The sequence below is a fragment of the Bubalus bubalis genome, chromosome 3 (assembly GCF_019923935.1).
Source record: "Bubalus bubalis isolate 160015118507 breed Murrah chromosome 3, NDDB_SH_1, whole genome shotgun sequence".
NCBI lineage: Eukaryota > Metazoa > Chordata > Mammalia > Artiodactyla > Bovidae > Bubalus > Bubalus bubalis.
In genome coordinates this window covers 24,218,062-24,245,381 of record NC_059159.1, presented here as the reverse complement: position 1 = coordinate 24,245,381, position 27,320 = coordinate 24,218,062, and the positions used below count along the sequence as shown (strand labels likewise).

General features: G+C 36.3%; 1 protein-coding gene and 1 non-coding gene across 4 annotated transcripts in view; both read right to left on the bottom strand.

Annotated features, from left to right (window-relative positions):
* Positions 1 to 27,320, bottom strand: part of NPEPPS (aminopeptidase puromycin sensitive) — a 111,142-nt gene that overhangs the window by 15,972 nt on the left and 67,850 nt on the right. For all 3 annotated transcript variants that reach the window (XM_006074327.4, XM_025280244.3, XR_003107807.2), the window contains exons 4-15: positions 23,261 to 23,382; positions 15,378 to 15,485; positions 13,910 to 14,110; positions 13,360 to 13,456; positions 13,211 to 13,244; positions 11,668 to 11,782; positions 9,280 to 9,444; positions 8,332 to 8,436; positions 7,853 to 7,913; positions 6,199 to 6,308; positions 3,374 to 3,437; positions 1,476 to 1,615 (exon numbers count right to left, since the gene is read on the bottom strand). In XM_006074327.4, the coding sequence (XP_006074389.2) occupies positions 1,476 to 1,615; positions 3,374 to 3,437; positions 6,199 to 6,308; positions 7,853 to 7,913; positions 8,332 to 8,436; positions 9,280 to 9,444; positions 11,668 to 11,782; positions 13,211 to 13,244; positions 13,360 to 13,456; positions 13,910 to 14,110; positions 15,378 to 15,485; positions 23,261 to 23,382 (1,322 nt within the window). The remainder of the gene's footprint in view (positions 1 to 1,475; positions 1,616 to 3,373; positions 3,438 to 6,198; positions 6,309 to 7,852; positions 7,914 to 8,331; positions 8,437 to 9,279; positions 9,445 to 11,667; positions 11,783 to 13,210; positions 13,245 to 13,359; positions 13,457 to 13,909; positions 14,111 to 15,377; positions 15,486 to 23,260; positions 23,383 to 27,320) is intronic.
* Positions 24,409 to 24,512, bottom strand: LOC112584050. The gene has a single exon (XR_003108409.1). It is a non-coding gene; the product is annotated as a U6 spliceosomal RNA (small nuclear RNA).

Below are 27,320 nucleotides of genomic sequence, written 5' to 3'. Positions count from 1 at the left end.
CTTTACAAACATTGATCTGCTGAACCCAGAGTCTCAACAGAATAGCAACTGCCAGGACCTAGATTTTAAAGAATTATATGGACTTAAAAGGCAACTTCATATGATTTTTGGAGTGAGGTAATCATTGACTATCACTATTTTCTATGCTCAGTCAGTAAAGAGTCTGCTTGCAATTCAGGAGATTGCCTGAGATGCAGGAGACCAGGGTTTGATCCCTGGGTCAGGAATATCCCCTGGAGGAGGAAATCACAACCCATCCCAGTATCCTTGCCTGGGAAATTCCACAGTAGCAAGAGTCAGACACAACTTAGTGACCAAAGCATTATTTACCAACACTCAAAAATATTTTTTATAATACTTATATACAAAATATTTTAATGATAAAATGACAGTATAAGATACACGTATTTTACTATTTATATGTATTTAAAAATCACTTCACATTTCTAATACAGTAATTGTTTTGATTCCCTGTATCTTTTACTATAGGAAGAATACCTTTATTTACCTAATTATAACCATACTGTACTTTTTTCTTACAAGAAAAATTTCATACTGCTACATATGCTCCAGGTTATAATTTCAAATGGCAATATAGTAGACCACTGAGAATATTTTAAAATATATTTAAAACAGAGTAAGAAATAGTTCTGCAAGCATGAAAGGCTGAGACAATATGTAATTCTATTGCATGTGTGCATGTTTAGTCACTTCAGTCGTGTCCAACTCTTTGACTCGATGGACAATAGTCCACCAGGCTCCTCTGTCCATGAGATTCACCAGGCAAGAATACTGGAGTGGATTGCCATGCCCTCCTCCAGGGGACCTTCCCAACCCAGGGATTGAACCTGTGTCTCCTACATCTCTTGCATTGCAGGTGGACTGTTTACTCACTGAGCCACCTGGGAAGCCCATAATTCCTATCAGGAATCTGTAATTGGAAGAAAAATTTGTAGCAGATATTTTCATTATGAAAGGTAGAGTACAGAATGATGAAAAATAATATTTACTGTTATTTTTGTGAAATGCCTTTAAAACACCAGCTAAAAGGAACTTCAAAACATTTCAGTGACACAAACTGATTATTATGTCTGATCTCGCTTGATTATAGTTGTACACACACGATGACAACATATCACTGAAGTTAACATGTCACTACAATGACAGGGCAGTTTGAAGTTGCAAGACTACAAATGTTCTGGTTAATGTGACTTTATACAGAGACTACTCCTTTTTTCATCTTTAATCCTATCCCTTTTTAATTGCTTATTGACCACTCCCTTACCTGACATAAAGGCAAATATCTAGACAACACTAAATTTCACATAAGAAAGTTTAGAAATGTCTTTTTCTTTGCAAGTCCTAGACCAAAATGAATCAGTAGAATTTAGAGCCAGCCATAAAATGCATACAGGAAATGAAAGAAATAAATCAATTTAGTTAAGATAAAAATGGAACGGCCTTTCTGGACTCACCTTTACCCACTGGTCTGGTTTGACATCTTTTAAAACTATATTCATCTCTGGCTTGTCCATCAGAATCTTCATTTTGGCATGGCTGGAATCTTCACTAGTAGAGATTGTGATAGGAACCATCCATTGGGGACAGTCTTCTCCTTAAGCAAGAGAATAACAAACAGAAAACTTGAAAATAATTTTTCACTGGAAGAAATGGAAAGTAACGTAGAGAGGGGACTGGTGTCCCATGTATGGGCTTGAACCTGTTAAGCCAACAGCTCCTTTTTAATGATGCATGAACTCTTCTAGGTAACCTGAGTAATAATGAAGAAAGAACTTACTAACAAAATCATAACAGCCTATAAAAAAGAGAACAACAGAATCTGTATTTGTGTAAAATCACAAATACAATGATTTTGTTGTTTTTCCCTTTTCAGAGCAATACACACTTAGTCTGCTTAGTCGTGTCCAACTCTTTGTGACCCTATGGATTGTAGCAATAGAGATAATGATTTTAATGATAAAAGACATTTCGAGTGGGTTAAATCTCTCATACAGCACTTAAACAAACTCTAAAGTGCAATCCTTAATAGGTATATATACTGCTAAACACTGTGATAGGATACACCTTGGGAGCTGTTAGATTCCGTCACTGAGGAGTCATAGCTAAAAGCCAAAGGTTTTGTAAGACAAATACATATACTCTCTCAAGTATTAGCAAAACAGATTTTGCATTAAGATGCCAAACAAAAGAAAGTCATTGCCCAGTACATTAATGGAACTATCTTAATCACTTAAATAGCTTTATGCTATCGGGCTAAACCACAAATGAAAATTCTCTCCTGATGCTAGGATAATTCAGGTTTTAATACAGCCTACAGTGGTTATAGAGCACTAGAAAACCCCGCAAAACCTGTCAGTCATACAAAGTAGACTGCTGGTATATGTGGAAAATAGCATCTGCGATATTATTTATTTAGATAATAAACCTGTCGTTGGACTTGTCAGACACATTTACTAAGAGAGCAATTCTCGATGCTGGCAAGGCTAAGAGTTGAAGGCTGTAACCTTGATAGGGCGCATCATCATCTGGTGGGTCGAACATGAAAAGGCACTGGTGGTTCTGATGAACCTCTCTCCCTGTTGAGAACTATTTAAAGGAAGTGAGAAAGGTGCAGAAAAATACTTCTTAATTTTTCAATTTATCTTTAATTCCCTGGGTACAAGAGTCTAATGTCATGTAGAAATATTTGAAAAAGCACAGTTGAGTGGCAGTTAAGAGTATAAACTTATATAATGCAACTATTTCATTTGAATTCCTACTCTTTAACTCATTATATAGGTGATCCTGGACAATCTAACTTACCTAGCTATGCCTCAGCTCCCTCATTTGCAAAACAGAAATAATATGACCCACTTAGTAGGGTTGGTAAGAGTATGAAATAAGGATCGGCTATAGTGCTTATTAGCACAAAGACTGGTACAAAATAAATCTAAATAACCATTGGGCTTTATCTGCTTAGTTACTTACTATGACCAAGAGTTTTTTTTAAAAAGTCACTGTGTATACACTGGGTACACAAGTATACCAAACGTACTTAGTACACAGGTGCATAAGACTTGGTACAAAATTGCATACCAAGTTTTCTTTCAGGGATTCAGGCTAGAGACATCATTTCTTGATGTTCATATCCTTATCCATTCATTATAGCCTCCAATAACACAGAGAGATGCAGAATACTACAATACCCCATGAACCTCCTTTTCCTTCCCTATCATTTTTATTCTATTGCCATTTCCTTGTTTCTATTTAATTCTATTATTTTCACATGGATAATTATTTATTATTAGTTTGAACACTACTGGTATAGTATCCAAGTTCACTGATTAGCTCCCATGTATAGCCATTTGCTTACCAACATATGGTCCACTGGCACAGAACTTCTTTTGGGACAACCTCAGTAATCTGTCATCTTCTACCTAAAGAAGCAAAACAAAACAAAGGTTGTAGGAGCATTAACACTTTTTTTCCTTAGAGGAGACATTTCTGTGACAAAGCAGAGGTGAAACCAGTACAGCCAAATGGCTCCTGAATACACAAAATGCAATGGTGATAAATATGATGATACTACAGAATGGAAGAAAACTCACCATTTCTCAGTAAGGCCTCAAAATAACAATACTCTAAAAATAAAAGGCCAGGTACTGAGTAATATTGCCCATGAGAACAGAGATGTATCCAGATAAGAACTTCAAAATTTCAAAAGGGAGACACAGTTAACTTATGAAGGAGGGTTATATGTTTAGTCTTTTCCATTTCCAAAAAGTGGCAACATTAAATTAGCATGTGGATTCAATATTCAAAGTCATTTAGAATAGATACATGTATATGGATGGCTGAGTCTCTCCAGCTGTTCACCTGAAACTACCACAACATTGTTAATTGGCTTTACCCCACACAAAATAAAAAGTTTCAAGTTTGGGTAAAAAAAAAAAAGAATGACAAACATGAAAGCAGAACACAACCTATTTCAAAGGATAAGCTTTGCAATGAAACACAAAAAAGGCAGGGGGAGAGACTGCAATCAACTAAAAAAACAGAAGCAACAAAACCAAGTACATTAAAAAAAATACTTCAACAATACTCAATCTTTTGCTTATTGTTTGTTACTATACTGTAGAACATTTTAAATAACACAAGCTATAACAGATTTAAGATCACCTAAATCAAACGTAAAGTTGGGTCAATGACCTTTATAAAGGGATCAAATAGAGATAGAACTGAAAACTTAAAAATCTGAGTGGGGAAGCAATGGCCACTTCAATGCCATAAAGGAACTACTAATGAACTTAACTACATCACTGATTAGTTACGTATCACACAGATTTCCTTGAAAAAGTTATTAGGTAACCTTTAAATAGATTCAGAAATAAAGCAAAAATATTTAAATTTAGGGACTATAATGTGAGAGACAAATCATAATCAAGATGCTATGTTGCAGAGCTCTCCTATTTGTAAAAGAACTGAGTCATAGGCATGCATTTTATTGTAATGTAAAAAGGAGGATAAATTTGGCTATGCTTGTAGACGAAAAAAGTGCAAAAAAAGTAGCTTGAAAGTAGCTTGATGTTTTAAGTTCCTTGAGTCTCAATAACATTGGGAGGAAGTGCAGTATTAGTATCTTCTGATAAATTATTATGCTCTTAAAAGTATACTCTACTTGAAAAAATTATGGCCTTAGTTTGCTTTATGTATAATCATTAAATATTTTAGTAGTTTTGAGGTGTTGACCTCAAAATAGTTTTTGAGGGATAGAAATTCCCAGAAGTGAAAGCAACAATCATCTTTGTATACTATTCTTTAAACAGGTAAAATGAAAACCATCTGTCAATCTGTATAGAGTGTCAATGTCAAGTTTGATCAAGTCATCTCCTATAACAGACTAGTCCAAAGTGGAGAAAGAAGACTAGAAAGAAACAGAATGGTCACAATGGTAGCTCACTCAAGTTTTAGATATCTTTTCCCACCAAGTAGGATTAATTGTTATCTAAATTGCCTTTTCAAATGCTTGCAGCCAATCTGAGAGGTCCTCCAATGTGTATACTTTATTATAAAATACAGTCATATTTAAGGTTAAGATGTGTCTCTAAAAGGTTAACTTGCAAGCACTCGGGTGCATTCTGAGAGTACAAGGGCTGATTTAAATGTCATCTAGATTCTTAAATTACAGAAAAGCAAATTTACTAACTTAAACTGCCACATGAGAAGGCTTTGTAAAATATTAGCTTTAGGGACAATGCAGAACCACAAGGACAAACACATACAAAAAGAGAGCTATGAATCTTCCTCCCTAAAAATGAATGGAATTAATTCTCTATGCAGCTCATAAAACCATGGCAAAGAAATTTTTTTTTTTTTTTAGTTCTACCAGTTTATTGCTACCAACCCGTCACCCTCCACCCTCACGCACATATGCTCAGTCATGTAACCCCATGGACTGTAGCCAGCCAGGCTCCTCTGTCCATGGACTTTTCCAGGCAAGAATACTGGAGTGGGTTGCCATTTCCTTCTCCTATGGCAAAGAAATTTAAGAGAAAGATTTCACAATTTCATACAATTAAACTAAGTTAAGACAAACTTTCTGATGTGCATTACAGGATGATGTGTAATTTTCAATCCTTCTGGAGGACAACTCATTTTGAACTACACCTGTCTGAATTCAGATAACAGTTCAACTAATATGAATGTAATTCTAATTAAAGTCACATCACACTGCCATCCAATATTAAAAACTAATTTTGAAGAATGGTATTATAAATGGGTGTTGAATTTTATCAAATCTTTTTTATGCATCTAGTAATGCATATGGTTCTTCTAATTTCATTCTGTTAATGTAGTAATTATGAGTCAATACCTTGCTTAATTTAATATTAAACCAACTTTGCATTCTTAGAATAAATCTCCTTTGGTGATTTTAGAATTATATCAACAATGTTACAGTGTTTTCCTCGAGGACAGTAAGGGCAGACAATATTTTGTTTTCTATCGTACCCATGTTTAATTTTAAAGATGTGGGGCAAACTTTTGGGTATAGAGATAATAAATCACTGAGAAAAGAGTATAAGGGCTGGTTTAAATCTTACCTAGAATACTTAAAGTACAGAAAAGCAAATTTGTAACACCGACTGAATTTCATTTAATGTAATATCAGACAAATTGAAGAACTTTGTATAAGTTTACCTGTTCTGCTTCTACATAAATGAGAGGGAATCCCATTTGTTTGGTCCAGGTATTCATCACAGCTGCTATAGGCTTACCACTAGCATTTTCTAAACTTTCCCAGAGATCCTCTAGAAGATAAATACAAACAATGAAAATCTTAAATGTTTACATTTTTATTTTTGTAAACAAACCAGAAATTTTATACAACTCGAAACTGCATCATTGACCAATTTTGTATTTTTTTCAGGTTCAGGAAACAAACAGTGGACCAAATTAATGTTACCCTTGCCTTGCCATTAAGTGAACTATATTATAATTTGTTCCAATTTATTAAAAAATTACAAATTATAAACAATAGACAAACAGGTGAGTTCAAACAAGAAACAGGAACAAACAAATGGAAACATATTCAAGAATACTACAAGATGATCATTCACAAAATTAAAACCATTTATACCCATTTAACTAACAGAAGTTAAAAAATATTCAATGCTGATGAGGCCGAGGTAAAGGCCATATGGTCAAACAACTCTGGTGGCTGAATAAGCAAAACAACCATACAATGTAGCATAACTATAACAGAGGAATGAACAGAGGAAAAAGTCTTTAAAGAAAAATCCAAAGAATAAAGTTTCACAAGACATAATTTTTGTTCTGAATCTTGAAGAGGAGTTGCTCATTAGACAGGGGAGAAAGGAACATTCCAAATATACGGACTATATGTACAGAAAGGAAAGTACAGGGGAATTCCCTGGCCGTCCAGTGGTTAGGACTCTGCCCTTTCACTGCTGTGAGCCTGGGTTTGATCCCTGATCAGCAATCTATTAAATTCCTGGCTGGGGATTCTATTAAACATTAATGACATTACACAAATCTTCTTGCTTTTTAAACTATTTTTGTTCATTAAGGGACTCAGTTTCATAATCAATCAACTGCTGCTGCTGCTGCTAAGTCGCTTCAGTCGTGACCGACTCTGTGCGACCCCACAGATGGCAGCCCACCAGGCTCCCCCGTCCCTGGGATTCTCCAGGCAAGAATACTGGAGTGGGTTGCCATTTCCTTCTCCAATGCATGAAAGTGAAAAGTCAAAGTGAAGTCACTCAGTCGTATCTGACTCTTAGCGACCCCATGGACTGCAGCCTACCAGGCTCCTCCATCCATGGGATTTTCCAGGCTAGAGTACTGGAGTGGGGTGCCATTGCCTTCTCCAAATCAATCAACTAGCACACCTTTATTCTTCCTTTTGACTCTAATATCTAATAAATTATAGACTATCATAAAATTTTAAGAATTTCCTTCAATGAAAATCTGCAGTTCCACAAGTTCAACTCCTACAAATGGTTAATCTGCAGCTATTTTAATGTCCAATGGTCAATTAAGGGTAACAAAACCCACAAATCACCAAAAAAGAACAAGCTCTGGTAAAGTAAACAGAACTTTTCAGACTCTTTAGCAAAACATTGAGCTGTGAAAAGCAGACTACTGAAGGTTGACCAAAAGGATAATAGGTCCTGATTCATACTGATCTATGATGTAATATATCTTCAAAAAAGTCGACTTTATTTCCTATCCATCACATGGAAAATCGAGTATTTAGAAAAAAATAAAATATCATACTCTGGATAATGTGCCGACATTCTCTCCATTTCTATCTCAAGTTATTAAAAATTACCTGTGGCAGCATTCTTTTGTTGGAACTTGGTTAAATACATATTCATTCCTTTCTTAAAGTCCTGAGAAAACACAATTTTTAAAATCCAGGAGAGTCAGAACTTAGAATTATAGTATATTTTGACTACAGAGTACTCAAGAACTAATTTACTCAAAATTAATTGAGTATTAGATTTACTAAAACACAGTAATGTCTATTGCCTTTCGTTTAAGAATGTATACGCTTTGCCTTCTATTTTTGCTTTTAAGTTTTATACCAGACTTCCACAAACCCTCAAAATATATTTGCAAGATCATTCATTTAAGAGACCAAAACAGTCAACATAAAAAGAAATAAAGATAAGCCAGAGTAATATTCTTATAGATTCTAGAAAAATTACTTAGGAACTTAACCTAAATAAAATCAAACTTTTCTTTTTCATGTAAAACTCTGTGGGATCACCATAAAATAATTTAATTATTTTTTTTGTTTGTTTTTACCTTATCTCCAATGTAGTCATGTAGCATTCGGATGACAGATGCACCTTTGCTGTATGATATTGCATCAAATATCTCATCAACTTCAGAAGGATGGCCCACACTGACCTGGCAGACAGTATGATTCAAGGTTATAACAGGAAGCAGACAAACTGCAATAATGAATTACATAAAGAGCTTTCTAGGAAAACTCTTCTAACTCAATAAGATACTTTTTGCCTTTAGGTGACTCATACTGTGTAATTGTTTAAAAGGGTGTAATAACTAATACTAATAAAACAGAATACATAACACGATCCCCATCATCTCTTTAGGGCCTGGGTTCCAGTCTTGACACTGCTTTGCTGGGAGGCAAGTCACTGTGGATCTCTTTGGAGATAGGGAGGTGAAGGTAAGGAAGGGAGAGATGAAAAACACTGGACTTCTTGCACTTATTGTAATGGCTAACAGTTACATAGGACCCAGGTTAAATATGTCAAAGCAGACTGTAAGTCTAGCTCTTTGGAAGCAAAATTTATACATATAAACTAGCCAAAATAGGACAGATTAAGTCAAAAGAATTAAAATATATATAAAGCAATGACAACAACAAAAGAGTATGTTTAGAATTTTCTTTGGAACAACAGAATCATAATATTACCCAACAGGTATGGTTCCCCCATTACAATTCAATAAAAATCTATTCAGTGAATGTTTATGGATACAGAAAACTTGCTTCTACAAAGATACAAATGTTTAAAATGAAATAGAACTAGAACTTTGTAGAATTTCAAGGGGATCTCCTTTGTAGCTCACTCAATAAAGAATCTGCCTGCAGTTTCAAGATGGAAATATAAACTACAAAAGTAAGTGGCATCACTCATGCAATTTTCTTTTCAAAGAAAAATTTAAAAAACTACATATTTCATTGAAAGTGAAAGCAAAGGCCAATGACTGAAAATTACGTCTCACTTCAATGGGATGGCTGTTATCTAAGGCGTCAAGCTCCTGAGCTCGTGTATAATCAGCAGAAACAAACTGAGTCCAGATATCATACTCTGGGAAGCAGTGGTCTACACATAGATACTCAATCCATGATGCAAAGCCTTCATTTAACCAAAGATGAGTCCACCATTCCTAAAAACAGAAGATGGAAATATGTAAAGAAAAGAAGATGTTTGTCACTCCACTAATATAAAAAATTCTTATGTCCCTTCCATTATACTCTAAAACTCTTAATGAGCTAAAATTCAATTCAAAACATTTAGTAAATAACTCACATCTATGAACAAAAGAATTGCCAAGAATGGCCAACTGGTGACACTCGCATTATCACCACTGCTAAGTAACTTTTTGGTAGTAAAGGTAGAAAAGGAGGAAGAAGGGGGATGAAAAACACCCTCAGGATGGAAAATGGGAAGGGAGTGCATAAATGTGTGTAAGAGCTACACTGTCATATAAAATTCAGTTTAATAAACAACTCTCTTTAAGAAATCAGAAAGTTATTAGGACCAAACAAGGAAAACTGGGAACTATCTCCATAATGACAGGGAAAAAAAATCATTGCTGAGTGACAAATTAAACTTTCTAGATAAACAGAAAAGCAGTATTGCTTATACAAGAATTGCATGAAATTAACAAATTGTCATAGCATTAAGTTTAAATACAACTGATATTTAAACATTTATAGAATATAAAATTCTCATTTGTTAATAATAAGAATTAATAGTGGAGTGGACAAAGAATATAATGGGTCACAGACAAAATCAACTTTTAAAATAGAAATAAACTTGCTAGAAAGAGATTTCAATCTAATTTTCACTAAAGTTGATTAAATCTCTTATTAAAAAAGCAATACTATATGAATTCAAGATAAAGGACAAATGCAATGGTGAAAAACAAAAGGGTATTTAAAAATTCTGAAAAGATCAAATGTTTTCAATAAAGTGATAAATGGCTATCTGTCTACATGCTTTGTGTACTTATTTAACTAACAGACTCCATTGGGATAAGCTGGTACAAAGCTAGTAATTTTCCAACTCTCTCTAAACCCCTATATTTCAGTTAATGAAAAAACTGACATCCAATAACTAAAAGTTACTAAAATACAACAAAAAGGTGTTTAAAAGCAACATGAGAATGCACACATTTCCCCTACTAAAATTTAATACTGGAAGTTTAAAAATAAAATCATAAAAAATAAAATCTGCTCACACAGCAAAAAAAAAAAAAATTGGCAGCAACAAATTTGCTGTGTTAGGATAAAGGAACATTTCTGACATATTTGAACACAGGAACTAGCATACTTAATTTCATGTAAAAGTATGTTTCAAACAACCTTTTCTTTTTTTTCCTTTTAACCCCTAAGCAAAATTTTAAACAACCAAAGCAAAAAGGAAAGGATTTACTTTCAAGGGCTGACTTTCCTTAGGAACTCTTTCAGACACATTGCTGTTTCGGTTGCTAAGACATATCCAACTCTTTGTGACCCCATGAACAGCAGCACGCCAGGCTTCCCTGTCCTGCACAATCTCCTGGAGTTTGCTCAAACTCAGACATTTAAGAGTTGCTAAATGTTTTTCTTTCTTGCTTATTTCTGTGACATGTGGTCTCAACTAACATCCAAGTTGGGCTCTGCTCTTTGGCAGCCTAAAATGCCATCAGGGAATTTGGCTGGCTCCACAATCTCCAGTTCTTTCTTTGCAGAGGTACTTCTAGTTCACTTATTAAAAGCTGTGCTTCCAAGCTCTAACACAGTTGGTTGCTATAGATAGTACTCATTTAGAGTAAAAGGGAAAGGTCAAGACTAGAGGACAGAGATCATTCACTACAAACATTACAATAAACAAGGACTTCAATAGGAGAGCTGGAAATTTTAATATTCTTCAGTTATTCTGTAGTTTCCTTGCCTTCATTTCTATCAAATATCAGCTTAAAACTTTAGGCAATGAAGAAAATGACCCTTAAAAACATTTCAACCTTATTAAAGATAGTTTGCTATTCATCAGGTTACTTTACAGCTAGTGACATATGACACAAGAAACTTCAGTTAGGCTGAATCTCACTGCATGGAAATTGTCTATCTAAGTGGACTCTCCTCCTTTTACCCAAATTAATATCATGACCTGCCCCATTTTCAGGCAGTATTTAGAACAGTTTAGGTAGTATTTTCTGTTGAATAAAGATTACTTGTATGTTCTTAATTAACATGGATATCCTGATAAAAACTTTTCAAAATAAAGTTTTTCTATCAAAAAAACTTTTTTGGTACAATGTGCCAGCCAAACCTGAAATACTATTTAGCCAACATAAGGTGTAGCAAGAAAAAAATATATTTGAGCACTTAAAAATATTAAATACCATAGTAACAAGATTTCCAAACCATTGATGGGCGAGTTCATGTCCCACAACCAGAGCAACCCACTGGCGTGATGAAGAACAGGAGTTTTTTGGATCAATAAGCAATGCAGTCTCCCTGTGTTAAAAAAAAAAAAAATTTTTTTTTTTTTTAATAAAAGTATTTCAATAAAAGCAGGCATGCAGAAGTGGGGGAGGGAAATTCAAACAGTAAATAAGATGGTCAAGTTAGGCTTTAAAGATGTCAAGAAAACATTTCCTCAGAGTACACAGGATAGAAAAAGCTCTGCGAAGATTAAAGACTACTCCAATTGAATTCATACAAAAGAAGATCAAAGATGTGACACAAGTTTAATTATCAGTTTGTTTCTAGGATAGCTGCCTGAAATTTTAGGAAAACTATCTGAAGGAATTAGGGATTACTGTGCTAGACAGAAAGAGAAGACAGTTCTTCCATTAAAAGCAGACAAGTGGCAAGCTGAGGGAAGATGCATTCCACAGTCCCAAAAAGAACACTGAACAGAGTGTCCAAAACTTAGCTCATCGAAGAAGGCAATTGAAAGTAGAAGGCCAAAACTTGTTTACAGACACTGCTTTTAAAATTATACAACCCACATGTTTGTATTGTGGCGACAGACATGTAAGAACTTGGCTGCTGCTGCTGCTGCAAAGTTGCTTCAGTTGTGTCCGACTCTGTGTGACCCCACAGACGGCAGCCAATCAGGCTCCCCCGTCTCTGGGATTCTCCAGGCAAGAACACTGGAGTGGGTTGCCATTTCCTTCTCCAATGCATGAAAGTAAAAAGTGAAAGTGAAGTTGCTCATCCTTGTCCCACTCTTTGTGACCCCATGGACTGCAGCCTACCAGGCTCCTCCATCCATGGGATTTTCCAGGCAAGAATACTGGAGTGGGGTGCCATTGCCTTCTCCGAGAACTTGACTGCTGCTGCTGCTAAGTCGCTTCAGTCGTGTCCGACTCTGTGTGACCCCATAGACAGCAGCCCACCAGGCTCCCCCGTCCCTGGGATTCTCCAGGCAAGAACACTGGAGTGGGTTGCCATTTCCTTCTCCAATGCATGAAAGTGAAAAGTGAAAGTGAAGTCGCTCAGTGATGTCTGACTCCTAGCGACCCCTAGGACCAGGCTCCTCCGTCCATGGGATTTTCCAGGCAAGAGTACTGGAGTGGGGTGCCATTGCCTTCTCTGGAGAACTTGACTAGAAGACATTAAATCAGGGGAAGTTCTTCAAGCTGGATATGTAACTCTGTAACTACCAGGAGGAAGAGAAGGCACTGAAATGAGAAACTCAGCCAAAAATACATCTAGAAATGCTACTAATGCCAGATGCTCACTTTAAAATCTTACACTCTCAGATAGTAGCACCAGAGGGTGTTCATCTGCATTCTTGAAATGTTCAAGGAAATGGGGGAAGGTAGGAAAATTTATGGCAGATCATAAAGCAGAAGCTACTGAACTGTAATTAGGAGTGAAGCACTCATGAAATCAGTGATTTAAAAGATAAGGCAGGGTAATACATCATTAACATACCTATAAGTAACAAGGCCCCAGTTCTCCATGGCACCTTCATAAAATAAAATATAAACATTTATTGATATTTATACATACTCCTTCTTGAAAATCATAAAATTCAAAATAAAAGTTATTACAATTTATCAATAAAGTGAAATTTACTTTACCAGCTGCAAAGTCTGCAATAGCAATGAGATCAATTTTAGGTAGAGGATAAGGAACATTGAAGTAGTCCTTATAAAAAGGCAGAGTTTTAGCAGCAACCTATAAAAGTATAAAGAAAAGAACCATCTGATAAATCCTATTGCCATTCCTACAGAAATCCACAAAGGAATCCAGTTGCAAGCCAAATATCTCAAGTTATAAGAAACCAACCCTGGGGAACCCCACCTCCAGAGACTGCTTTAGCCCTAAGCTTTGTATATGTCAGCCAAACTTTAATCCATTTATAACTCAGTATGAAAAGTACAATTATGTATGTCCCCCCCCCCCACTCTCTAGGTTAATAAATTCCATTCTAATATTCTCTTAATCATTATCTTTCAAAATGTTAACATCAAAGTTGCTAGTTCCAAGATTCTATTAAAAGTAAAACCAAAGTAGCATAAGATATTTCAGATTAGATTATAAATAACTGTACTAATAATTGATCAGAAATGTAAATTCCCCAACCTGGAGTTATGGACTGTTGGAACAATCCTCTTCAAGTACATTTACCTCTAACGCAAATTTTCCTTGCTCTGCTTTGCCAACAGGGGTGTAAACACGGACACACACACCATCTTTTGACCTTGTTTCTACAAAGTCATATTCACCCACAACAAATGCCACCAGATATGTAGACATGACAGGTGTGCGAGCAAACTTCACTTCCACTACATTTTCATCATCAGGGTATGGTTTCCGATCAATTACATTCTTTAAAAAAAAAAAAAAAAAGGAAAATTTAACAGATTTACATTAAATACCTTAAAGCAAACACTACCCCCAAACTGTAGGCTTTATAACCTTTTCTTCCCCCTTTCCAGCACTGCTTACTTCTCTATCCTAATTTACCCAGTACTATTACACTCTCAAGGCTTTTCCTGTTAATAAAGAAAGTGAACTGATGAAGCATAAACACTAAGAAGTTGGAGCTGAAGTGTTAAAACTACCAAGGATTTGTAAGGTAAAAGAAGCAACTTTTCTTGAATACCTATTAACATAACAGGTATTGGGATGTTTTAAGACTTTAATACTTTTCAAGTGAACGAAGGATAGAAGACAACAAATATTAATGAAAATAAAATGTAGTTGTGAAACCGGACATTTCAAAGGGCACAGATTTCTAGATTTAGAGCATATTCTGTATGAAGGTTGGCTCTAAGCAAATTTGTGACAAATCTCATTTACTTTGGAGAGTTCCCTAATTTCCCTCTTTTTCCTATTCAGGCTCTCACTTTCCTCAAGTTCTTGCTATTTTTTCTTCCAAGTAAGACTTATTCGAGAACTGATCTGATAAATTCATTTGCATTAAACTGCAAATGAACATTTCAGTGTAATTTATTAGCTTCCTCTCTAAGAACATTTGAGAAAAGCATCTTTAAGAAGAGAATCTATGGAATTCTCTCCACTAATAAAGGAAGCAAAAGCCAGTTATTTCAGGTCCAGTAGGTGTTTCCAAGTTCCCTAGACTCCTATTATAGTCTACCGGCTACTCTATGTCTTAAATAAGGCAGTCTTAGACAACACATTTCAAGTAGTAAATGTTTATTCTACTATGAATGACATTCAATGACATCAGTGAAGGGAGCACATCCAAGAACACAATCAGTTAAAACCTAAATACACTTCATTACGTGGCTATAACTTTTGGCATTTAGTAAGAATATCAGATTTTTTTTCTCTCAAGTAATAGTTATTAAGTTCATTTCTTACTTAGATTTCCAAATTAAAGAAAGCAGGTAATCTTGTTAACATAGCTTACAAGCAATTTCTTCCAGGGTGTGGGAAAACTCCCCAAATGAGGCAATAAAAAAAAAAAGAGGGCTTATAAGAAACTAAGAACACTAACATTTGTGCTCCCATTATGTGTCAAGTACTGTGCTGGGTGACTAGGTAGTTCCATGCTATCCCATCTAATCAGCAAACAAAATACGCTAAATGCTTATTCAAAATATAAGAATACTCATTAACACATACGTACCATGTTTGATAAAGCTACTCTGTCTTTAGGAACAACCAATGAAATATCAAAAGTTGCTTTGATGGCAGGTTCATCCCAGCAAGGAAAAGCTCTCCGGGCATCAGTAGCCTTAAAAAAAGAATATGAAATATGAACTATCACTGAATGAACCTACTGGACTATTTCATGTAACAACCATTTCTTTCTATCATTCATTCATTCACTTTTTCAAATATTTATTTTCTACTTAGTGCTAGGCAATAAGCTAGGCACTGATAACAAAGAAAATACAAGGTAGCACTTTCATATAGAACACATAAAACTGTCAGCATTTGACCCACTTATTTAAAGAGATCTCATTCTTTCTGTAAACATAAAAAAAAGTAATAAACTTTAAAACAAATTAAGATTTAGTGGTGCAGCAGAATATCAGTTATAAAAGAATCTTTCATAAAATAGAAATAGAACCGCTGACAAGATTCTGTATCTTAAAAAGAACAAACAAAATATGCAGAGGTAGAGAAGGCATATTGTTGTTATTGAGCCCCTCAGTCACGTCCGACTCTCTGTGACCCAATGGACACACCAGGCTTCCCTGTCCTTCACTATCTCCCAGAGTTTGCTCAAACTCATGTCCATTGAGTCAATAATGCCGTCTAATCATTTCATCCTCTGTTGCCCCCTTCTCCTCCTGCCCTCAATCTTTCCCAGCATCAGGGTCTTTTCCAGTGAGTTGGCTCTTCCCATCAGGTGGCCAAGGTATTGGAGCTTCAGTATCAGTCCTTCCAGTGAATATTCAGGGTTGATTTCCTTTAGGATTGACTGATTTGATCTCCTTGCTGGCCAAGGGACTCTCAAAAGAGTCTTCTCTAGCACCACAGTTCAAAAGCAACAATTCTTTGGTGCTCAGCCTTCTTCATGGTACAACTCTATACAGACCTCTGTTGGCAAAGTGATGTCTCTGCTTTTTAATACACTGTCTAGGTTTGTCATAGCTTTTTTTCCAAGGAGCAAGCATCTTTTAATTTCATGGCTTCAGTCACTGTCCGCAGTGATTCTGGAGCCCAATAAAATAAAGTCTGTCACTGTTTCCACTGTTTCCCCATCTATTTGCCATGAAGTGATGGGATCGGATGCCATGATCTTAGTGTTTTGAATGTTCAGTTTTAAGCCAGTTTTCTCATTCTCCTCTTTCACCTTCATCAAGAGGCTCTTTAGTTCCTTTTCAATTTCTGCCATTAGGGTGGTGTCATCTCCATACCTGAGGTTACTGATATTTCTCCCAGCAATCTTGATTTCAGCTTGTGCTTCATCTAGCCTGGCATTTTGCATGATGTACTCTGTGTATAAGTTAAATAAGCAGGGTGACAATATACAGCCTTGACGTACTCCTTTCCTAATTTTGAACCAGTCTGTTGTTTCACGTCCAGTTCTAACTGTTGCTTCTTAAATTTATTTATTTTTTTTTGCATGAATAGCATGTGGGATCTTAGTTCCCCATCAGGGATCAAACTCATGCCCCCAGCAGTAGAAGTGTGGAATCGTAACCACTGGCCTGCCAGGGAAACATATACTTCTGAAAAAGGATTTCTTGGGGCTTCCTTGGTGGCTCAGTGGTAAAGAATTCGTCTGCCAATGCAGGAGACAAGGGTTTGATCCCTGATCTGAGAATATTCCATGTGCCATGGAGCAACAAGCCCCCTGTGCCACAGCTACGGAGCCCGTGCTCTAGAGCACAGGAGCCACAACTACTGAGCCCACATGCTGCAGCTACTGAAGCCCAGGTGCCTTAGAGCCTGTGCTCTGCAATGAGAAGCCACGGCAATGCGTGCACACCACAGCTAGAGAGCAGCCCATGCTGACCACAACTAGAGAAAAGCCTGCACAGCAATGAAGACTCAGCACAGCCAGTAAATCAATATTTTTAAAAAAGGATTTCTTGAAGGAAAAATGTGACATGTCTGACTGCACTGTCAAAGAAATTAAATAAATTACGAATTCTACTAAACAGTGAATAAGATGTTTGAAAAAATAAGTAGACTGTAAGGAAAAAAATACACAGAAAAATTCAAATTAGGAGTAGCACTAAATAAATGAGTTTATACTAGAGGAAATTAAATGAATGACACGGATAGTAAGATCTAAGTTTATTTATCTATCTGGCTGCATTGGGCCTTAGTTGCTGCACACAGGATATTTTGGTGTGGTGGGTGGGCTTCTCTCTAGTTGTATCTAGTTGTGGGTGACCCACAAACTGGAAAACAATAATACCAAAGAAGTTCTTGCACTATGGTGAAGGTTCTGAACCCCAAGTAAGGCTTCCCAGCCTGGGTACTGGACAAAGGGACTGGGAATCCTCAGGAAATCTGACCTTGAAGGTCAGTGGGATTTGATTACAGGACTTCCACAGGACTAGGGGAAACAGAGACTCCAGTCTTGGAGGGCACAAACCAAATCTTGCACACACCAAGACCCAGAGGAAAGGAGCAGTAACCCCACAGGAGACTGAGTCACAACTACCTGCTAGTGTTGGAAGGTCTCCTGTGGAGGTTACGGGTTAACAGGGGCTCACCACAGGGACAGAGGCACTGGCAGCATCAGGCCAGGAAGGCCCCTCCCTTGGCATAGTAAACCCTCTTGGAGTTTGCCATTAACCCTACCATAGGGCAAACAACTACCGGGGAGGGAATGCAACCACACCTATCATCAGATAATTGGATTACAGCTTTACTGAGCAAGGCCCTGCCCACCAGAGCAAGACCCAGTTTTTCTCACTGCCAGTCCCTCCCATCAGGAAGCTTACACAAGCCTGTTAGCCTCCTCCATCAGAGGGCAGATCGAAGAAGCAAGAAGCACAGTCCCACAGCAGCTAAGACAAAAACCATAACCAAACAGAAAGTTAATCTCGATGAAAAATCAGAAAGTTATATCACAGATAAAGATAAAGGGACAGGATAAAACCCCAGAAAAACAACTAAATGAAGTGGAGATAGGCAACCTTCCAGAAAAAGAACTCAGAATAATGATAATGAAGATGATCCAAGATCTCGTGAAAACAATGAAGATACAAGAAATGTTTACCAAAGACCTACAAGAACTAAAACACAGATGAATAATATACTAGAAGGAATCAAGAGCAGAATAACTGAGGCAAAAGAAGAGATAAATGACCTGGAGGACAGAATGGTGGAAACCACTGCTGCATAACAGAATACAGAAAAAAGGATGAAAAGAAATGAAGACAGCCTAAGAGACCTCTGGGACAACACTGAATACACCAACATTCACATTATAGGGGTCCCAGAAGGAGGAGGGAGAGAAAAAGGACCTGAGAAAATATGTGAAGTAATAGCTGAAAATTTCCCTAACATGGGAAAGGAAACAGTTAACCAAGTCCAGGCAGCACAGAGTGTCCCAGGAAGGATAAACCCAAGGAGGAACACACTGAGACACATAGTAATCAAACTGACAAAAATTAAAGACAAAGATAAAATATTAAAAGCAACAAGAGAAAAACAACAAATAACATATAAGGGAACTCCCATCAGGCTATCAGCTGATTTCTCAATAGAAACTCCACAAGACAGAAGCGAACAGCATGATATATTTAAAGTGATGAAAGGGAAGAACCTACAACCAAGAATACCCAGAAAGTCTCTCCTTCAGATTTGATGGAGAAATCAAAAGCTTTCCAGACAAGCAAAAGTTAAGGAAATTCAGCACCACCAAACCAGGTTTACAACAAATGCTAAAGGAACTTTAAGAAGGAAACACAAGAGAAGGAAAAGACCTTCAAAAAATAAACCCAAAACAATTGAGAAAATGGTAATAGGATCATACATACTGATAATTACCTTAAATGTAAATGGATTAAATGCACCAACCAAAAGACATACACTGGCTAGGCAGATGAAAACAAGTGCATGTACGTACTTCCACTTACATCACTGTGCTTGACCCCCCCCCCCAAATTGTATGGAACCATTTTATATTGTTAAGTTAATCATGTTCCCAATATGGCTTAAAATTATAATTATCTTTTATTTTTTGTCTGGCTATTGATTGGGAAAACTGATAAACACCTTATACTATGGTGATTATGTAACTATTACTCACTTTATACCACTGTATCATGATTGGTCAACAGAAAATTAATTGAACTCTATATCACCAAACAAAACTACAATTTTACAGAAAAACCTGTAATCACTTTTTAAAATCCAGATGCTTATCAGAATTATCTTGAAATTTTTTGAAAAATACAAATGCCCAGGTATTGCACTTTTTCCTCCAGAGCTCCAGGTATGCTTCTAATGAGCAGTCATGTTTAAAAACAACTGGCCTACATGATGATCTTTTATCTAGTTTGTTTTACTTTTTCTATTTCACATTCAGTCCTCCCATTTCATTTAGTTTATGTTTTCCAATTTCTCCATCTTTTTCTTTTTTTTTAAATGTTCTTTCTCAAGCCTTTATCAAGCATAGTAGAAAAGCTCATGTATACACATAAATAGTATGTATGATATATATATTTTAGAAAACTTATGAATTTTTGCCTAACTAAAAATTTATGATATTTTGATTCCACTTGTTTGACTTAGTATGAATAGAATGCTAGATTTCTAATTAGGAAGATGAAATAAGCAACAAAGGTTTACTGTATAGCACAGGGAACTACAGTCAATATCTTGTAATAAACTATAATGGAAAATAATTTCAAAAATAATACATGCATAACTGAATCACCTTGCTGTGCACCTGAAACACTATGTCAACTATACTTCAATAATATATATTAAGCCAAAAACAAACAAACAAAGGACAAGGTGATAAAAGCAATCACAGGTACATTTAGGGGATAGACACTAGAGCTAAATCTATTATTAAATGATGTTCCTGAAGAAGAGATCAGAACAGAAACATAATGAAGATGCAACAGAAGAAAATACTGCTATACTGAGGAAAGATCTAAATCTGAATGTGAGTAGGTTCACGAATTATTAAAAGTTAATGAAAAGTGAACACTAGGTACAAAGAAATAATTTAACAAGCAATCACAAAGAAAATATAGCAAAATTTTAAATTGTGTTACTCAACAAAGGAAGAAGACACATTTTAGTCTGACTCCTCCTATTTGACAAAATGAGATGTAAAAGACTTTAGAACATATTTTTTAATATTTATTTTATTTATTTATTAGGCTGTGCCAAAAGACAGAGAACTTATTATTAGCAGACCTGCCTTATAAAAATACTGAAAGGAGTCTGTAAGCTCAAGTGAAATACAGTAAGTGGTAACTCAAATCCATACAAAGAAATGAAGAACACCATGAAGGGGAACACATAGGAATTATAAAGACAGCATAAATATTTTTATTTGGGTTTTGTCTGTTTTTCATTTTTGGCTGCACCACACGGCTTACAGGATTTTAGGTCTCCAACAAGGGATTGAACCCTGACCAGCTCCCTGTAGTGGAAAGTCCTAACCACTAGCCTACCAGGGAATTCCCATAAACATTTTTATTTGTAATTCTTTTCTGTTTTGTCTTTACATCTGTCTTTAAAAGGCAACTGTATAAGGTAATAATTAGAAAATGACTGACAGGCTTAGATGTATTAGTACTATATAAAGATCAAATTTTTATGACAGTAAGAGCATGAAGGAGTCAGGAGCGACAATGAAGCAAAGTTTTTATACATTAAAAAAATGTTCATATTAACCTGAACTATATTGGGTTTCTTTAATACTTATTTATTTGGCTGTGCCAGGTCTTAGTTGTGGCATGCGAGATCTTCAGTTGCAGCACATAGAATCTAGTTCCCTAACCAAGAATCAAACCTAGGCCCCATGCACTGGGAGCTCAGAGTCGTAGCCACTGGACCACCAGGGTGGTCCCTAGACCAACATTTATGCACCTCTGAAAGAGAAAAACTGTAAGCCAATTGTATCACTCTTATTGAATAAGTTGGGCTTGTGAAGGGAAAACTCACTCAAAAGAAACTATGGGGTGTCTCAGTTAAAAGGTAAGAAACTACTATGTGATTTGGAATTTGCCTGAATGATTTGGAGACGATTTAAGGAAGAAAGAATTCTAAGTTGAGTGCTGTCAGAAAGTGGAGGCAATTTTATCAGCAAGTATTATCTTTTCTGTTAATATAAAGAGGGCAAACTAGAGAAAGCCTAAGACTGCATTTGGTAAAAAAAAAAAAAACAAACCCCAGCAGTCACTCATTTTAACCAAGAAAGGGAGTTGTTTGTCTTTTCTGATGAACAAAATGACCTTGTTTGTCTGTGCTTGGAGGAAATTATGAAGGGTCCTTGTTTTGTCTCACCTTATCATGGTGTCAAAGTAGTAACCTTGTCTGAGGCTGGCGCTCTGTTTACATCCAACAGGAAAACATGTATTAGCTTCAGTGCTAGGACAACTTATGTCAGGGGCTGCTCTTTTTTCCTTCCCCCTCCTCCAACAAATCTTTTGTATGTTCAGTAAAACTGGTTGTATATAAAGGCAAATGAAAGATTTTCTGATATCCCAACACTCAAGAAGTATACCACCCACATACTCTCCCTTTAAAAATCATCTGGAGACACACTCCAACAAATCATTCCAAGATGAAGAAGTGCTCAAAAGAGCTAGAGATAAGCACTGGAATCACACTCTCACATACACACAGGTAACAAAATTATATTTACATATATATATAAAATCCATATATATCTGTGTATAGCTATATATGCATACATACAGGTAAAAAAAACTTCAACACCTGGATTGCTTTTATACTTTGTACCTGTGGCTTTTCCTACTAAATTAATACTGATACTGTTATAAAAATCCCAGCCCACATCCCTAATTCTCTCCCCTGTATAATAGAAAGAGTTGAATATAGAGTAAAAATTCCAAAATCATTAATACAATTATGGTTACAGGCATCTAGCCTCAAATAATCAGGCAAATAAGAGAACAGACCTTTGTCAGAATGTCTCACGGAAGATCGTGATTTTTTTTGGCTGCCCTGGGTCTTTGTTGTGGCACATGGGCTCTTCATTGCTGATATGGGCTTTCTCTACTTGTGGCAAATGGGGGCTACTCTCTGGTTATGGTGTGCAAGCTGCTCACTGCCATGGCTTCTGTTACTGCAGAGCATGGGCTCTAGGGCGCTAGCTCAGCAGCTGTGGTGCGTGGACTTTGTTGCCCTGCAGCATGTGGAATCTTAGCACCTGGACCAGGGACCAAGCCCATGTCCCCTGCATTGGCAGCAGATCCTTTCTTTCTGTTTTTAAAACAATAATTTTATTTCATTATTTATTTTTGGTTGTGCTTTGTTTTTGTTGCTGCACAGACTTTTCTCAAGTTGTGGCGAGCGGGGGCTACTCTTTGATGGGATGTGCAGGCTCTAGGGTGCACAGGCTTCAGCAGTTGTGGCAAGTAGGCTCAGTAGTTGCAGCTCCTGGGCTCTAGAGCACAGGCTCAATAGTTGTGGTGCATGGGCTCAGCTGTTCCACAGCATGTGGCATCTTCCCAGATCAGGAATAGAACCCATGTCTCCTCCACCGGCAGATGGATTCTTCACTGAGTCACCAGGGAAGCCTCTGGCAGGCAGATTCTCAACCACAGGTCCACGAGAGAAGTCCCAAGATCATAATATTTTAAAGAATGAATGCGTGCAAAATCGCATCAGTTGTGTCCAACTCTTTGCAACCCCACTGACCGTAGTCCGCCAGGCTCCTCTGTCCATGGGATTCTCCAGACAAGAATATTGGAGCGGGTTGCCATTTCCTCCTCTAGGGGATCTTTTCAACCCAGGGATTGAACCAGCATCTCTTAATGTCTCCTGCATTGGCAGGCGGACTGTTTACCACTAGCGCCATCTGGGAAGCTCATGTTTTAAAGAATACCATACCTCAAACTGTGTGACAGCAGCATAGCGCACCTCTCCAGAAGGGGTAGTGTATTTACTTCTATAGAAACCCTTCATTTTATCATTCAGTTCGCCAACAAAATCTATCTTTAAGGTTCCTGTACCTGTGATTGAAGATAAATGAAAATACTTTCATGGAGATATTAAGTACAAGTTATCAGAAGTATGTCATTAAGCATTAATTCATAGCTATTGACAATGTTCAAATCATTCCTTTGTTTCTCAAACACTCCTCTTGGCAATGTAGAAAATATAGTATTTACTAAAGTAAATGGCAAACTAATCCTAAAGGAAACCTTAAAGTCATGTTTAGAGTGACTGCTAAGAAAGTTCTTTAATTTTACTAGTGAGTTTCAAATCACCAATACATGAAAAGCAGGAAAAGAAATAAATATATTCAATGTATGACCGGCTATTATGCACTGGTGCTTTAAAAATATTTAGTTGGGTAGGTAGGCATTGTCTCCATTTTGTGAGGTGAAGAAACTAACCCTGAAAAGTTAAATAACTTGCCCAAGGTCACACAATTAGTAAGTAGCAAGAATGAGATTAAAAACTTAGGTCTGTTTAATCCAAAATTCATGCTCTCTGCCAATTATGCCATATAGATTGATCCTTTCCTGAAATCTAAGAATATTAAAGAAATAAATTTAAACCAATAAGTATTAAATGCAAATAAAAATACAACCTGAATACATATTCTCTTGTTATATAAGAACAAAATCAATTTAGATAAAATAGGAGGTTTTTTAAATTGAAGTATAGTTGATTTACAATGTTGTGCCAATCTCTGCTGTACAGTAAGTGACTCAAGTTATACAGAGAGACATTCTTCTTTTATATACAAAATGAGAGTTTTTACAAATATATATACAGCTGACCCTTGAATAATATGGGGGTTAATCCACCTATAATTTATAGGTGCTTAGTTGCCAAGTCGTGTCTGACTATTTGCAACCCCATGGATTGTAGCCCACCAGGCTCCTCCATTCATGGGATTTCCCAGGCAAGAATACTCGAGTGGGTTACCATTTCCTTCTCCAGGGGATCTTCCCAACCCAGAGTTCGAACCCTAGGTCTCCTGCCTTGGCAGGCAGATTCTTTACCACTGAACCACCTGAGTAACCCAAAAAAACATGGAACGATTCACAAATTTGCATGTCGTCCTTGCGCAGGGCCATGCTAATCTTCTCTGTATTGTTCCAATTTTAGTATATGCACAGCCTAAGCAAGCACAAGAAAAGCAACTAACGCTTCCAGAGGCACCACTGGGTCAGGGGTCTTCCATATCTGCAGTTCCTCCACATCTCCAAATTCAACCAACCTTGGACTGTGTGGTACGCTATTTACTACTGAAAAACATCTGAGTATAAGTGGACCCGTCAGTTCAAACCTGTGTTGTTTAAGCATCAACTACACTTTCTTTCATAACAGAAAAAACCTTATCACTATTATCTAGTGTCATCTACTAAATTCAGATGCATGACAAAACAATAATCCTATTCTACATTTTATAAATCCAGTCACAAAAAACCCCCAAAATGTTGACTTTGTAATTGATCCCTTTAAAGTGCCTATTTATAAAAGAATCCAGAGCATGGGAATCTTACAAATCAGAGATATAGTATGACCATAAAGTAATTAGCCACTTAAATCAAAACTTTCATATCCTGATGCTTCAAACTGACATTTTGGAATGCTTGCAGAGCATTGACACTGATATCGTTCAAAATGTTCTTGACTTTCTGACATATCCTTTTGGATGTTCACAAAGTCAAATCTTCACCTTCCAAAATTGAATTTGCTTTTTGGAAAGGTCCAAGTCATAAAAAGTTCAAGTCTGCAGATTATGTGAATAACAAATTGCAATCTATTTTTAGCCAAAACACTAATTGTGCCTATTAAGTAATTAAGCTAATTTCCTAATATGCCTCAAACTGGTTCTGAAAGTAATTTCAAGTAAAAATTTCAGACATTTGCAGCAAAGTCACAACTAAAGAAAGTACCACATCCTGAATCATGCTAGGAAAATAAAACCAAATAACTCAATTGAAGGTCCACTGAATAGACATTTGTGATAGTATTTTTTTTTAAATCGGACATTCTGGCTGAAGGTGTCAATAAATACTTTTTTTTTTTTTAAGAGAATGATAGATTACTGGGACAGTAAATATAAAAACAGTAAAAGAATCTGAAAACAATTCTGACTGATACTAAAGAATTTAGCTATAAATAATATAACATTTCTCTATTTTCATTAGGAATTCATTGATTAGGAAAAAAAAAGGCATATGTATTCACAGTAATCAAGTTTTTGTTATTGTTGTTTAGTCGCTAAGTCATGTCCAACTCTGCAACCCAGGCTCCTTTGTCCAAGGGATTTCCCAGGCAAGGATACTGGAGTTGGTTGCCATTTCTTTCTCCCAGGATCTTCCCAACCCAGGGATCAAACCCATGTCTCCTGCTTGGCTGGCGAATTCTTTACTGCTGAGCCACCCCTGGGAAGCCCCAATAAAGTTAGTAAAGAATATCTATTAGACTATGAAAACCTCTTTAAAAATAGAACTGTCTGATGAAATTTTATGTTACAATTCCATAAATGGAACTGGTCAGTCTGTTTTTCTATAAGTCAACTGTTAAGATGTCTTCATATTCCATGGTAAATATACTTTTGACTTTTCCTACTTGGAATAAAAGTGGATTTAAAACTTTTAACTAAATAAGAAAGTCTGCTCACATTTTTACTCAGTTTTAAATCTCCAGGGTCATAATACTATAACAAGATATTGACAATGACCATTTCTGAAAAGTAGCAGACTACAAAATACAAATTATTGGGAAAGGGTTATTACCTGAAATTCAAACAAAACATGTTTTTGTTTTTTTTTAATATATTACTAAATTTAATTGGTGTCACATTATACAGTACTAATTATAGAATATTTGCTTTTGATACAGAATTTTAGGGCAAAAACAGGAGGAAAAAGGACTTCATGATAAATTTCACCTGTTAATTTTATACCACACTAAAGAACCAATTGCCAGAAAGTCTGATTTTATACCTATTTTCACATATAACTAACTTTGCTTCCTCAAATTAGATGCCTTATTTGAATAGCCAAGGTATACAATATTTATCTTCTTGGGGTGATAAGCCTTTTAATACATATAAGCTCATTTATTAATTAAACAACTGAAAAATTAGGACTTACTCCAAAAAACTTTGGTTTTTAAAGCTTGCTGCTACTGCTAAGTTGCTTCAGTCGTGTCCGACTCTGTGCGACCCCATAGACAGCAGTCCACTAGGCTCCCCTGTCCCTGGGATTCTCCAGGCAAGAACACTGGAGTGGGTTGCCATTTCCTTCTCCAATGCATGAAAATGAAAAGTGAAAGTGAAGTCGCTCAGTCGTGTCCGACTCTTAGCAACCCCATGGACTGTAGCCTACCAGGCTCCTCCGTCCATGGGATTTTCCAGGCAAGAGTACTGAAGTGGGGTGCCATTGCCTTGTTGCAAAGTAACAAAATTACTAAAAATTATATTATAAAAAATGTAATGCATCTAGCTATGAAATTTAAGACAGATTACTTTATATAAAGAGAATAAGTCTCTGACTTTTTGTCACCATTTCTTATGATCCTGTTTTCTACTCCTCAAAATGTTAATATCTTCTAGCATTTCGCAAATGATTGTCACTCTACAGGATCCTTAACCACTGATTCTAAGGTTGTTAGGCCTTACGATGATCATGGGAAGTTAACCTATATTCTAAAATGGTGCCAATTTCAGAAACGAAGATGTTTTACTTTGTTATATAGTATTTGGCACGACTGTTAAGTTTGAATCGGCTAAACACAAAGGTTACTAATGTCCTCCTGATACATGCTCAGTATTTATTACCAGAAGAGAGACCACTTACTGAAATTTGAAAAAAAAATCAGGAATTTATTCTTAAAGCAAAGAATGACTAGGTAACTTTGACCCAGATATCTGAGGAAAATGTGAAAGCCAATGATTTTCAAACAGATATTTATATATATTCAA